Below are 15,953 nucleotides of genomic sequence, written 5' to 3' on the forward strand. Positions count from 1 at the left end.
GGGGAAGGTGATGACGCATGCTTTCACTGCATGCTGTCCTGCTTTGTCTCTGGCTCATAGTGATGGCACTAGGTCTCATCACCTGTGACGATCCACTCCATGAAAGCAGGGTCTTCCTGATACCAAAACAGATGTTGCAGTGCTAGCCCCATATGCAGTTCCTTTTGTTGGTCAGTGAGCTGCTTCGGAACCCAAGTGGCACAGACCTTCTGATATCGCAAGCTGTCATGAACAATTGTCCACACGGTTCCATAGCTGACATCCACCTTCACTGCCAACATTCGCAATGTGACACGCCGATCACTTCTCACTAGGTCGTCCACCTTGTTGATGAGATCGCTCATGATGACAATGTTTGCCTGGCCTGGTCTTGGGTCATCACCCACACTCTCACGGCCTGCAAGAAAACGGGCACTCCATTTTCAGACAGACTTGTCAGAGACACATTTCTCCCCATAACCTGTCACCATCCGGCGATGAATAGCTGCCGGTTTCTCACCTTCCACTGTCAGAAATCGAATAACAGCTCGCTGCTCCTCAGTCGTTGAATTTTGCAACGCGAAAGCCACCCTGTCCTCATACGAACTGCTGCATCATTTGGACACCGCTTTTGATATGAGCCTCTGCACTCGCCTGCGCATGCTCTGATCCCAGTCAGAGACTCCAATCGCATCCCGAAATGTCTCGCTACGTTCTTCCATGGTGGAATATGCAAATATTTAATGTTATGTTTTTACGTTATTTCGTACCTTTTCATTTGATCATCCCTTGTATATATAAAACACTATTAATTGACTAATACACATGTATGCGAACAAGTTTAATTCTTAACTCTTTTTTATGAATACAAAATCAAATTAAATTGAAATCGAGTTTGAAATTATAATTAAAGATCTCTGTTTAAAAATCTATTTATAAAACAACATAAAAAAATACAAACCACTTATTTCTGTCTCAAAATGTATTCATAATGAATTAAAGGTATTTTTCATGCTTTCTTTCACTGTAGTTGTCACCATATTGAGAAAGTAAGTATGGTTCTAATGTATTAACTCGCTGACTGCTAGCGAAAGTTTTGGCAATGGTCGTCAATCAGCAATCATTACTCTGGAATTTTGAAGGATGTGGTCATCCATAATTCCAGCTACTTGGCCATTTGACAAGATAATACACAAGTATCCACAATTTTATTGCCAATGCACAATAATAAAACAATTGCATTACTTTTAAATTCTATCTAATTTGCATTCAGGTGAAGAAACAGAAAGAATACAAAAGAATTAACATAAAAATTACTGGTTCTTTTAAAACACGATTAGAAAAATGTAAAGTTACATCTTTAATACCTTTCATTGCTGTTATAAAGGCTAAACAATCAGACATTCTAAAATTAACAGCTTCATTTCATCTAACAGCTTCATTTTGAAGTAAAATAGTTTTCAGATAAAACTAAACAGACGATTAATTTTTTAATTGCAGATAATTAAAAGTTATACTTAATTTTCCTAAAAATAACTTTATATTAAATATCCATGATAATGACCACATCAGACAAATGCTAATCAATGCCAATGCATAAGAAGTCAAATGCTTCTTGTGCTAATCAAACTTGCATATTTTTTCAATTAGCCTTTAAAGTTGTTAATATTGAAGCCCAGTTAATATCATGTTCAATTTACCAATATAAAAATATCTCATCATTTTAATATCATAACCATACTTATTATTTATGCTTTAAGTCACATTAATATCCTTAAATACAATGCAGGTGATATTTTATATAATTATAAAGTTGAAATACACATATGCCATAACAACAAAAGATGACACAAACATTATAATTGCAAGGAGTAATATTTAAGTACTATTGCTGAAAGAAATAGGCTTTCTCAATCAAATGTTGCTACTAACCTCTAACACAAAATTACAATAAAATCATAAAAGAAAAAAAGAATGAACTAATTTAGCATTACCAGATACTTTAATTACAGCAGCTATCCAATAACAACATGGAGTAGATGCGCAGCATGTAGTGCAATCTGGACTTCTAACTTCAACTAAAATGCCAGCTGTTATGCTATCCCAACAACGAGACAGTGCTACCTACACAGTTAAGATATAAGATATTATGTAAAACTTAAGCACACAAAATAATAAAATTAAATTAAAAAATAATTAAATAATAATTATATATTTGAACATCAAAAAACACATATTTTGTATTAACTTAGATGATTCTCATTTTTAAGAAGGGATCACATATATATGTATTACAAGCATATTTGTTTAAGTTAAAAAAAAAAAAAATACAGAAATCCTCATGTTCCATGAGGCTTGCTGATGTAAATAAATAGCTCATAGTACAGGGAGATAATAAAAACATAATATCTAGGTCTGGAGAGAGGAAAGAAAAAATATAAAACACAAATACTATTATAATAAAAATACACCACGAATAATTAAACTATGCTAATACTCCTACAAAAGAAAATAAAGCAACTTAATAATAATTCAATAATAATAAAAATGAAATGTCTTCATTATTTTTGGTCACATTTATGTCAGCGTGAATTTCAGAAACTAAGGTTGTTGCTAACACGGGAAATAGATTTTTATTTATTTCTGGAACATATTAAACATTTTCAAGATTTTTGATTTGATTCATCCCATTTACAATGCTCATTATCTTGATAGTGTCTTTTCTAACTGCTGGTAATGACTTTCCATTTGCTACAGTGATGCTATGGGGAAGCTCAAATTTTTCAAAATCTATAAAGTAGTGACTGTTACTGACATGTTTTGAGGCCCACGGGCAATAAAGCAATCATCAGAATTTGTTTCAGCAGAAAATATTGTCTCATCTACAGCTAGGAGTGTCATATTTGCAACAACATTATTCAGACCTCTTTTGTTTGACTTTGTATGTAGACTGGGTTTTCCATCAGCTATCCACTTCTTGCATGTTCCGACCCAGTGTCCTCTCTGGTGGCAATAATTGCCATTGTTTTTCTTGTTAGGGGCTGATTTCTACTTAAATTTCGAATTTGCTATCAATGCTTCCTGATTTAAAGTTTGTACAAAATTTGGATCTTTCCTTAACTCTCTTTCATGGGTGCACTGTTGTGTAGTTAATTTGTCTAGAGTTCTCTTTTCATCACTAAGAAGTAACCAACTTGATTTGAAAGTACGAGTACAATAGTTGGGAGGAACAGTATCCAATATTTTACAAATTAGCAGCATTTCTGGAAGTGTGTTTTCTTCCTTATTTTGAAGTCCATTGTTCAGCTCATTCTATGAATTTTTCAATTTTAATTAATGAGCTGCCACATCATCAGTTGATCAAATGAATTTGGAAAACTATAAGCATATGTTGTAAACTTGGTCAACAGATGAACCTTCGAATATTTTGTGAAGTTCGAGCCAAATTTCTCTTGTGCTGTCAAATCTCCTTCATTTTGTAAAGTATCTTCAGTCATGGAGTTCGTAAGAACCATCATAGAGTAATTATTGGGTTTATTACACACCTTCATGTCATCTCTGTATTTCTTTTGAATCTTTTCAGCCGTGGCTTGATCAGGCACCATAGGCTTTTTTAATTTTCCTTCCATGACTTCTACAGCATCTTCATGATAATTTAATGTGAAATTAATTCGGTATTTCTTAATAGGCCAATAATTTTTTTTTGCATAATGGCTTAACTGATAATCTTTGCAACTTTAATTTTTGCGAACTAATTTGCCAACTTACTTAAGAACTGCCGTGTTAGGCTTACAAAATCTCGTTAACTTTTATCTCTGCTTTGCTCCTATTTTTTTTTTTTCTTTGCAGTTAGAACATCCTGAACACATAACCTGTTAGCATCTAACATTACAAATGGAGACAAAAAGACAGAGATTCATTTGTATTAATATATATATTTATTAAGCCCAAAATTATGGTAAAAAATATACATGGTAACTGTAGTCATAACTGTTGAAACCATTGCCACACAGGTTGCAAAAATATAATGAGAAATAAAATCACAAATATAAAATTTAATTGCAACAGATCAAAGAATTAGGTTCATCTGTTTTCCCTTCTTCTGAAGTTTCTTTGTATTCCACAACTGACATTTGCTGTTGCTTCTAAAGTTTTTCCAATTCTTTATTGTTGAGCTCACTTTTATAGTCCCCTAATAACTCTGCCACATCTTCATTGCTAATTTCAAATCCCATGATTTTGCCCAGAGATATGCTATCATATATAAAAAAAAATACTTAGTACCAAAGATCTCAAAAGCTCTGCCTTCAATACAGTCTGGCTATAATTTCCTCCACGCTGAATTCATGGTCTTATAAATTACTTAGTTTTGCTAATGGGAGTTAAGAAATGAGAAATATTAAATTGTTGTTTCTTGAAGTCCCTGATTGTTAACTTTGTGTCAGAGGTTACCTCAAAACATTGTTAAGGTCATTTATTGCTGACAAGTGTTTGTAACTCAAGACACCATTTACAATCAGAGATGTTCTTTTGTCCATGTAATTTGTTCATAGTCTAAGGTCTATTGTATATATTAAGGAATTTGCTTATATCCTTGCTAATATACAAATACCAAAAGTAACTTTAGATCTTGAAAAACAAATTAAATGTTAAAAACAATAAATATCATCCACAAAAATAATATATATATATATAAATAAATAAAATAAAAGTAAAAAGTAAATCTTACATGATTAAAACATGAAACTGGGGCTGCAACAAAATTTGGTCTTGAAAGATAGGATCTCCAGTTAAAAGAACCTAATAAAAAAGAATGCCATTAACTGGTTAACTAACAGTTTCTTAATGGAGCATTTTTTTTTATTATATTACACCACAGAAATATATATGTTTAAATATAAACAGAAAAGAACTCAATAAATATTACTGCTATAAATTTTGTAAAATTTCACAGCATTAAGAGGACAGCAATATTCTTTCACCCTAAGAAAATCTAAAAAGACTTAATTATGAAAAATCTCTAAAAAGGTAATAAATTGGAAATTGCCCTGCAGCAAATTATTTGGTATTCTTGGAATTATTTTGGGTAAGTTTATGGATATTTCACTTTAAAAATTTTTGGCTCTTTCTATTATTTGCAATCCCCGTTTCAAAATTTCATAAAACACCTATGTTTTTACCTTATGTTTGAATGCATACATGGCAACAGCCAGTTCATTCATTTGTAGACCACATATGTGACTGAATACATGTGATTTTACATGTTTTACATTTTGAAGGCATGGCTGAACAGTATTCAGCAACTGAAAACATTTTTATAAATATCTTCCACATATATTTTTATATTTTCTCACATGTCCTTTTCCTTATAAGATGCTTTATTTTATTATTATTTATGAACAGAACAGTACTTCTCAATTTTTAAGATAAATTACAATTCTAGCTGGAGCGCACCAGAGCCCTAAATAATATGAGCTCCGGTACTTCTTTTTATAAAACTGAGCCACAATTTCAAGGGGAAAAAATTTAGAATTCCTAATGTTTTAGTTTCACAATAAGTAGACCTTGTAATACTCTATTTACCTAGAAATACGAACTCATGAGAACACGAGACGTTCAAGTAAAGTACCTTCACTGACATGCGGAAACCTTTCCCTTTGAGAAGGGCAATAAATTTGAGGGAGTTTGTTTAGGAATACGTAAATTTCTCGCCACCCCATCGTATCTAGTGTATTGTTATCGATGGTTACAGTAAGTTATCCTCTCAGGAAGGAAAATTTGTGTTCTTAAATGTGCATTAAGTGACAGTGAATACAATAAGAGTGAAATACCGAGATAAACTGCTCAAGTCCGTCCTATACATTGTCTTCCGACAGTATCCACTAATACAACCAAATGCCGGGAGGGGGGCGGAAGTGTAACCACAACTTTACATTCATCCTTAGGAGTCAGATTCAGGACTCATTTTACTCCTGAGACACATCTGCTTGATGGCTATAATTATATCAGCAGAGAGCTGCGGTCAAACAGAATGTTCTCTCTCATCAAGATTCCCCTAATTTTATGTTTCCATCCACTCATATCCTCACTCTGTTTTTAGCATTATCTGAATTTTCATCAGCTGTTCTTTAAGTATATTTAATTTTTTGATAAAAGAACTCCCCCCCCCTACGATCAGAGCTAAAATTGGGCCGACTTAGATGCTTCTTAATTTTTGTAATAAATCATAATTCTAGCAGGAGCACACTGGAGCCCTAAATAAGAAGGCTGCGGCACTTCTCCTATGTAACTGAATAACGATTTCAGCAGAAATTTTATCTCGAAAATTTTATTTTTAGCAATAAAATTATATAAAAAGTTGCTTATTAAATTTTATTTATCCCTTTACATTTACTTTGATTTTAATTATTTAATTGCTTTAATCATTAATTAGTTTAATAAATTATAAGTAATTAATTATATAAAAATTTATAAACATTGATTAAATAGCTATTAATTAATTTGATAATAATTAACCATTTAATTTTAAAATTATTAATGAGTTTAATATCATTTTATTTATTTATTTACTCTTATTCCTCTTTGCTGACGGTGTTCCATAGGGCTCCAGCAATTCTAATTTTAGAAATTTAGCCCTGGAACAGAACAATAATCTATATGCTATAAAGATAGCCAAAGTTTTCCACCAATTAATAAAATCACAAACTCATTAGAATCTCTGTTTTCAAAGGTGAATATAATTAGTTTTTCTATTACAAAGAAAATATGCTTTATGAAAGAAACTTTGTGGAATTTGTGACTTGGATTCTCTGAATTTTTTCTGTTTTACATTACATGACAAAAACTGTAGAATAAAATAAAATAATATCACAATAATTACACAGAATTCATTACAGTATTCATATAAATTTTAAAATAGTCATGTTAAAATAAGTTAAAATAATTGGATTTCTTCAGTTGCTAAAATTTATTTAAAAAAGACTTAATGTCCTCCCTCACCCCAAAATTTTTTTTGAACACTTATACAGAGATGGTAATAATATACTCTTCTAACCAGTTCACATTGTAAAAATACATTGCACATTAGCAACTGAATCAGCTTTTATACATTAGTCAATCATAGCTTTCATACCATCTCTCTCCAATTTTTTTAAAAAAAGAAGATTCAAGTTACTTTCTATTTTACCATTTTTCAAGAAATCTACAGAAAGATCTGTTTAAATACACCAACCAACTAGTAACTTTAGTATGAATAAAGCTTTTCGGTAGTAATAAAACAAGCATCAAATAAGTCAAAAAACACTCAGGAAGCAGATATAATGGCTTTTTTCCATGCTAAGACAATATGTTGATAATATTTTTTAAAGAAAAAATATATCTTTTAGAAAGATATACAATACATAAGATTTCAGAGATATATAAAACATATATGAAAACAAAAATACTATTATAAAAAGTACAAATGAAATATTTAATTTAAAAATGAATAAGCAATAATATTGGCTAAGGCCTATTAAAACAGGTTTTTCTCTTCCAGAAAAATTCAGACAAATAAGAATCAAATAAAGTTACCACAGTCTACTACTTATATAAAGAAAAATTATTTGGTGCATGTTGTTCTGTAATATAAAAGATCCATTATAATACCAGAACATTTAAAAATTTGAGTTATTATTCAAGAATGATTAACTGTATATAAAATTTTGCAATTTATTTTTTTACTGGCAATACTTGACATAATTCAATCTAAATATTTACATATGAAATGACAATAACTAAAATAATAATCAAATAATAATTTAATGAACAAGATGGTAAAGCTGCAGGGAAAGGGGAATGAAATGCTACTTCCTTCTTAAAGCAGCCACTGTACTGAGCAGTCAAGAACTAATAAACCTGATTTCAAATAATACAAAAAGATTAGGTGGAAGCCAAAATATTTAGTATCTATTTTGTTATTTATTACATTGATTATTTTGGCAGTTTTATTCATGGTATGTCATTAATAGAGTCGCTGAATTAATCAATAAATTTTATACAACTTATCTCAAACAAATTAAGACAAATAATGAATAATTTGGGGAAAGTGCAGAATCACCCAATGCTTGGCGTACATTTAAGACTTGCATATACTCGGTATCCATGTGCACATCGACCTATTTTCACTTAAAAGAAAAATCCCAGAATTGCACAAAAATGGCATTGCGCATCCCCTTGACTATATCCATGTACACATCGACCTATTTTCGCTTAAAAAGTAAAAGAAAATTGGACTAATCTTTGGAATATGGTAACAGGTAGTTTGGCGACATTTTGGTAAGGCAATAAAGTTTACTAGCTAGTACTTTAGCAATAATCTGAGAAGTACACAGTTCGAATCACAGATTATTTTGTCTCAGAGAAATGAGAGATCATGAGACATGTAATGTGACATTTTGCTAAAATTCCAATCGGGATTTTAGCTAATAAGCACTTAGAAACAATGTTGCTGTTAAAGTGCAGAATCACCCACTTATTTGTTTGGCGCTTTTTACAAGAGTAAGAAGAATTGGATTTTTGTCAATTTTCTTTGACTTTTTAAGTGAAAATAGGTTGATGTATACATGGATAAAGGCAAGAGTGTGCGCAGTGCCATTTTTGTGCAATTCTGGGATTTTTTTTAAGTGAAAATAGGTCAACGTGTACATAGATACAGTATATGTGCAATTCTTAAAAACGCAGCAAGCAGTGGGCGATTCTGCACTTTCTTCCAATTTTGCACCTAATCTTCATCATAATTAAGCACTTTTGTTCCATAAAAGTTCTAGCATAAGCGTAATTTGTCTAGCAGATTGTTGGAAAAAATGTTGAGTTAATAATAATAAAAAAAAATGCCTTTACTTCGTAGCAGTAGCAGGGTTGGTCGCCAAAAAATCGCCAAGTTACCATAATCCAAAGATTCACCAAAAATTGACAAAAATCCAATTCTTCTTACTCTTTTAAAAGTGCCAAACAAATAAGTGGGCGATTCTGCACTTTACCCAACGATTTAAAGAACTCATTCACATCATGAATGAATTATATCTTGTGATATAAGCAAATATTTATGGACATCATATATATTTATATCCAAATATTAAAATTAACATGTTTTTCCAAGAAATGAAAAAATAACATTGATTCCTTATGTGAATATTTGTGTTAACACTTACTAATTCAGTTATTTACAACTGATTTATTCAACAAAAGTGGTTAGCTAGTAAAATAAATGACATGAAATACTTTTATTATTTTTTTATTTTAATAATTAGAGATACCTGATATTTAATCACACTGAATAAAAGATAGAGGTCTTTATGATGAGCAGTAAAGACGGGACATATACGATGAGTAGTTAACGGGTCATTCAAAGAAAATGTACAGTTAAACATAGTATATAGACTATGTGTGTATATATATATAGACGTTTTTAGGATCATTTTTGTTGTTGGCGATAATAAGTCGCGCCAAGGCTGCACCGTATACTAGGATTTTACCAAGATAGATTATACATTAAGATTTTTTTTTAACTCACGGTTTTACTATGTAGTAAAATAAATGGTTCGCTTTTCATACCAAGTTTTATTATAAATAAAATATTAAGTCACACGCGCTTATTTGTCTGACTTTATTTGATTTTATGTTGTAAGATTTCATTGTCGAAAGAACTGCTTCAAGCAGTGACGCATAGATGACTTCAATTCTGTTTTTTTTTCTAGAATTAAAGTTTAGTGTATAGCTTATCTAGAATTTATTGTAGATTATTTAACGAAATATCTTAGCATCTTGCTAGTAACTCTTTCAAATAATAAACACTGTTATGTGAGATACTAAGATCCATATTTAAGAAGATTAATATAAGAAAATACAAAATATTTAAATAAATTTATTGGCTTATAGAAAATATAAAAACATAATTTAAAGTTCTGATGAACACATTTTGTTTTAAGAGCATGTTTAATTCGGAACATTAATCATTAATTTTATGACCATAAAACACTCTTAACATCAATCAATGGAAATACTTTTAAAAACAAAATATCTAAATAAAATAAAGTAAATTAATTATCTAATTTTAAATTAATGCAGCATGTATGAAAATGCAAAAAGACTATTCAGCACGTTACAGTCATTAAAATACCTTCGATCATAATTTTGCGCGGTAAAAACAAAACCAAATTAATGTAAACAACATACGACAAATCAGAAACCAGAAAATATTGCCAGATTTGATGTCTCATACTCTTTTTTTTTTTTTTTTTTTTTCCACTTTGCCTAATTAATTCTGCAAATAAGTACCTTTGAAAATTTATATACAGAAAAAAATCATAGCTAGATTTTTCTGCAGTTGTGAAGCTTGAAACTAAATAGTCATTTCTTTCTGGCAATATATATGTAAAATGCTTTTATTGGATTGATAGTACAGGAGTAGTAGTGTTCAACTCTCTCGACGGTAATTTTAAATATTAAACAATGAGTTTTTGTGTTGGTTAGTTTGATTGTTGTGTGTTTATACCTGATTTTAGTAATTTTGTATATATTTCTAGACTTGTGGATTTTGAATAGATTAAAAAAAATTAATGCAAGAGTATAATTCATCTATAAAAAGAAAATTTCTTATTTGTAACTACCTAAACTAGTATTTTAAAAGTGTGTAGAATCATAATCATTTTACGTTGTAATATTTGTCTTTTTAGTATATAATTAAGTAATATTTGTCTTTTTAGTATATAATTAAGTAATATTTGTCTTTTCTGAAGTTACATCGTAAATGTACTGAAGAAGGTAAATATTAAAATGTAATGATGAATTCGAAGTCCTGTTCAGATAGTTAAATTGACTTTTGGGGTGATTCTTATAAGGTGCAGTGGGATTGCAGGGATTTTTTCAATAAAGTCTGCTTAAATCACATTGTATAAGGTGGATTCATTATACATTTATTTCTGCAATAATTAAAGCTTTTTAAATCAAATTTAGGTGCTGGGAAGTTTTTACTGTGTGTATGTTGATGATTAAATTCACCAAAACACACGAATTTATATTCTTATTATGATTTTAGTTTAAACATATGGAATATTTCTGGGATTTGCAGTGAGACTAAAAAATTTATTAAAGTCATAAGAATAATTTTTTGAGTGAGTAATTTACAGTTGATGTATAGCATTAAGTAATATTTGACACTTTTCCAAACATATAACATTGTTAGATCCAATTTATTTCGCTTATATTAGTACCCATTTTTATGGTTGAAAAATGTAATACTGTTATGCACTGTTCCTTTGGAAAGTTTGTAAACTTTAGTTTTTTAAATCATAAATCAGGTTTGATTGAAATAGATGAATGCTTCAGGAAATGAAAACATTTTAATGAAAAAAAAAGTGGGAAAGGGGGTTGTTTACAAAACTCTGTATAGATATAATAGTGTATCTCATTAAAATAATGCAGATGTATAAATTCTAATGTTTTTATAAATAACAAAACTTTTGCAACGACATCAGTATTCTTTATGTGTAAATAAGGAGTGTTAATTATTTGATTGCTTTTTTTAATCATGTGACAAAGAGATCAGCCTGTTGGGTGAGGATACTTTGTGGGACCAACATTTTTTTGCAATCATAACAATGGTGTAAGGGGCAACATTGCTGCCAAACAGACCATCCCATTTGCTGTGTTGTCAAAATGCTTTTAGCCCATGTAGGCAGCCCATTTGGTTTTTATGTTTAAAAGAATTTTATCGCAGTTAAAATAAGCTGCTGATAAAATGTTTTCTTGATGGAAAAATAAGATTGGCGCAGATGCTGTTTTAGGGAAAATTGTTTTCATCATGTTTGTTTATGATGGAGAAAATCCAGTGTTAGGTGGTACTATTGGATTGGAGGGAAAGTTCTGCCGTATTTTAAAGAAAATATTTAAATTCATTTATAAAAATATGTGTTTAATATTAATCAATTATATATGCTCCGTTATTTGTTACAACCTGTTGCCATCTTCCATGTAACCTGTAAATTCCTGTTTTGTAAAAGTTCTCATCCATGGAGTTAAAATAGTCAGCAACTGCCTTAGAAACACTTTCAAAAGACTTGAATTTTTTTCCCGTTAGATAATTTTGCAGAGATCTGAACAGGTAATAATCAGAGGGTGCAATGTCAGGTGAATACGGGGGGTGACTAAGGATTTCCCATCCTAACGCATTCAGTTTTTGTAGTGTCACCACTGCAGTATGCGGGCGAGCATTATCGGGATGGAACACTATTCCTTTTCTGGACGCTAATGCTGGCCTTTTTTCTTTGATAGCTGCATTCAATTTATCCAGCTGATTGCAGTACAGATCCGCGTTGATGTTTTTTCCCTGTTTCAGCAACTCGTAATACACTGGACCTTTCCTGTCCCACCACAAACAAAGCAGTACTTTTTGTTGATGGATACTTGGTTTTGGAACTGTTGCTGATGATGTTCCTGGTTTGCAGTAAGATTTTTTTTCTTTTAATATTCTCGTAAAGAATCCACTTTTCATCTCCAGTAACCAGCCTGTCCAAAAACGGCTCCACATTGTGTCTAATCAGATGTGATGAACATATTCTTACATGATCAGACAAATTCTTTTCCGTTAATTCATGTGGAACCCAAACACTTTGCTTTAACACAAACAAAAGAGATTTAATGTGATCTCCAACAGTTGTATGATGAATGCCAAACTCTTCTGCAATTTCTCGACTTGTTAAATGTGGATTATTTTCCAACATGGATCGCAAAACATCATTATCGATCTTGGATGGTCGTCCAGATCGAACACTTTCTTTGAGGCTCAGGTCCCCGGAACGAAATTTGCTAAACCATCTTTGACAAGTACGAACATTTACAATATCTTTTCCAAATACCACACATAAATTTTTACATGCAACATGTTTTTCCCTTTAAATATTACAAGTAAATTATGAACGGTAAAAAAGGGCACCTTTTATATTATACAGGAGCTAAAAAAAAAAAAATCCGATTGACTCACTAGCCAGATGTTTTTTTTTTATTTACAAGAAAAATCACCTGTCTATTTAAAATACGACAGAACTTTCCCTCCAACCCGATATTTTAAAAGCAATCTGTATTTTTAATAGTTTGTGTAATACTGTCCAAAAGCTGTTATTTTCAGTAAAACTTGAAATGAATAAAGAATATGTGTTCTGAAAGAAGAAAAGCAAAACTATATATACTTTCTTTTTTTTTTTTAACTATGTACAGGTGAACATGATTATACTGTGTGTTAGATGATTGCTAAAATTCCTAATTATAATCAGTATTTATTGTATTTATAATTTGTTAATTTGCATATGGAAATGTATTAAAATTCAATTCATGTTAACTTTCTCAACTTTCCTGTGATCTCATTATAACTAAGTATAATTAGATTTTGCTGCTTAAATGACATTGCCTGAATTTTGACATGATTTTAATTTCTTGCCAGGGTTTTAAAGTTTATGTTTGCAGTTTGAAATTTCAGTACCAAGATGATGAAGTAAGTATAATAAAATAGCAAAAGAAAATTACTTCTTTTCTTTCTTTCTTTCTTTCTTTTTTTTTTTTTTTTTTTTTTTTTTTTTTCTGTCTGTTTTAAAATTATTTTTATCTGCATACATTTTTTTAATAATATAAAACAATCATTTTTCATTTACATTTAAATAATTAAAAGATTGTTAACCACTCTCCCATTCCTATTTTATATAAGGCACTCAAGTTTTTTAAATTGGCATCTGAGCACAATTCAGAATTTTTTCTTTTTATATAGTAAGCTTGCATGGAAGAGGATCAGAATGCAAGTGCCCTCATTCCCTGTGATAATTAACAAGCAGGCAATATATATATATATATATATATATATATATATATATATATATGCGGGGAAATTATATGTATTAACCATTTTTCAATGTTAAAAGCTATGTGCTTGACATATTTCTTCCATCATGGCACCATTTATTAGCATCAGTGGCTAATCTTTGGAATATGGTAACAGGTAGTTTAGCGACATTTTAGTAAGGCAATAAAGGTTACTAGCTAAGACTTTAGCAGTGTACATGGATATAGTCAAGAGTGTGCGCAATGCCATTTTTGTGCAATTCTGGGATGTTTTTTTAAGTGAAAATAGGTCGACGTGTACATGGATAATACCGTGTATGTGCAATTCTTAAAAACGCGACAAGCAGTGGGCGATTCTGCACTTTCTCCCAATTTCGCCCCTAATCTTCGTCGTGATTAAGCACTTTTGTTTCATAAAAGTTCTAGCATAAGTGCAATTCGGCTAGCAGATTGTTGAAAAAAAAAAGTTGAGTTAAAAAAAAAAATGCCTTTACTTCGTGAAAACAAAATGGCGTCAAAAAAAAAAAAAAAAACTAGCAGGTTGCTGTAGTAGGGTTGGTCGCCAAAAAATCGCCAAGTTACCATAATCCAAAGCTTAACCGCATCAGTTTAGTCAGGACATTAAATAAATGAAAATTTGGTACAACTCTGATAAATGCCCTAATTTCACCAAATGTGACGATATGTGTTTTGCGCTGGTTTTTGGCGCGATTGCGTGTTGTGTGGCAACCATGTCGACGTTGAAAAGTCTTTTGGTGGAGTAGTTTCTTAATTGCTAGTTGGTTCGTGTTGCGATGAAAGACAGACGTGGTGGGAAGGTTTCAGCTGCGTATTTTAGATTATGTGCAGAGTAAATTTAGTATGAAAAGGTACGATGTTGGAGTTGTTAACGAGTCTTTTGTTCACGGATGTATTTATGGAGATCGTAGTGTATTTTTAGAATTTCTGTGGGAGTCGGGACTTTTAAAACGGAGTTTGACGTGTCCAAAATGCGGAGCTGATATGGGAACTCGGACGAAAAATGATGTTTCTGATAGACTTGTGAGGGTTTGCAGTAAAATTGTTGTAGTTAGTTGTTGTAGTTAGTGTATTGTAGCAAGTTAACGTTGGAGGAAGTTTTTATTGTTACTTTCAAAATTTTGAATCGTAGGAAGGCATGTGATATAGCAAAAACGTGGAAGTTTTCTTCACAGACGTTGTGTGACTGGCGAAATTTTGTTAACGAATGTATTTTGGACTTTGCATGCTCTGTATCTTAGAAGATAGGGGGGAAAGATATTTCTGCTTTTAAAAGAAGCTTTCATTATGGTAAGTGCATTTTATTTTATTGTTTTTATTTTGTAGAATGTTATATTCATTGTTTTTGGTATGAATTTCCGTTTTTATTGTTATTTTTTGAATTGTGTGAAATTTATTTTAGTTTATATTCTTGATTTGTTTTTAGTGTAGATTGTGCAATTCGTAGATGTTTTTTAAAGTTGAAACAGAACTCTGTGTACATGTTATTCTTTGAAATTTATTGTTGTTATGTTAATTTATTAAAGCGAGGTGTGCGTAGTTCGTAGATTCGTTCGTTGCCTACAGTGTGCCATTCGTAGATGTTTAAGTTAAAACATGTTGCTGTGTACATGGATTCTTGTCAAATATTTTTGGTTAGAAACTTTACGTTTTTGCTATCTAAATTTTTTGTTTTTGCTTCGGATTTTTAGCTTAAATCGTGTGTTCAAAACGTGTAGTTTTTGCATGTGCGAAAACCGTGTTTTTGGACACATTTTAGGCTTAAAGTTCGAAATGTAAACAAAAGTTTTAGATAGTAATAAGGCAGCGTAACGTTTCTCGCCAAAAATAGTTGGCGAGAAATTTGCGACTTGAGGGCGCATATCAGAGTAGTTCCGAAAATTTTTTTGTACAGGGACTTCATAGGGACTTCGGCGATTCCGGATTATCGATTTTTCCGGATTACAGATCATCAGTTTAAATCTCGTAAGATGGCATGCAGAAATTCTAAAATTAAAAATATGAAACCGTAATTTATGAAATAAAGAGCAATTATGATCTAAAGGGTATCAAAATTTGCAAAAAAAAAAAGCTTAATATTTATTTGT

The 15,953-nt window shown here is 30.9% G+C and overlaps 2 protein-coding genes across 3 annotated transcripts in view; one reads left to right on the top strand and one right to left on the bottom strand.

Moving 5' to 3' along the window:
• Positions 1 to 10,222, bottom strand: part of LOC118181811 (MBT domain-containing protein 1-like) — a 69,593-nt gene extending 59,371 nt beyond the window's left edge. The window contains exons 1-3 of the mRNA XM_035351015.2: positions 10,139 to 10,222; positions 4,709 to 4,779; positions 1,974 to 2,103 (exon numbers count right to left, since the gene is read on the bottom strand). Coding sequence (XP_035206906.1) covers positions 1,974 to 2,103; positions 4,709 to 4,779; positions 10,139 to 10,148 — 211 coding nt within the window. The 5' untranslated portion in view covers positions 10,149 to 10,222. The remainder of the gene's footprint in view (positions 1 to 1,973; positions 2,104 to 4,708; positions 4,780 to 10,138) is intronic.
• A 270-nt stretch (positions 10,223 to 10,492) lies between these two features.
• The window catches only part of E(z) (histone-lysine N-methyltransferase E(z)), a 106,391-nt gene continuing 100,930 nt past the window's right edge, over positions 10,493 to 15,953 (top strand). For both annotated transcript variants that reach the window (XM_035351013.1, XM_035351014.2), the window contains exons 1-2: positions 10,493 to 10,647; positions 13,457 to 13,507. In XM_035351013.1, the coding sequence (XP_035206904.1) occupies positions 13,500 to 13,507 (8 nt within the window). In that variant the 5' untranslated portion in view covers positions 10,493 to 10,647; positions 13,457 to 13,499. The remainder of the gene's footprint in view (positions 10,648 to 13,456; positions 13,508 to 15,953) is intronic.

The sequence above is a fragment of the Stegodyphus dumicola genome, chromosome 4, assembly GCF_044657685.1.
Source record: "Stegodyphus dumicola isolate Sdum_Otavi_A_Nest chromosome 4, ASM4465768v1".
NCBI classification, from domain to species: domain Eukaryota; kingdom Metazoa; phylum Arthropoda; class Arachnida; order Araneae; family Eresidae; genus Stegodyphus; species Stegodyphus dumicola.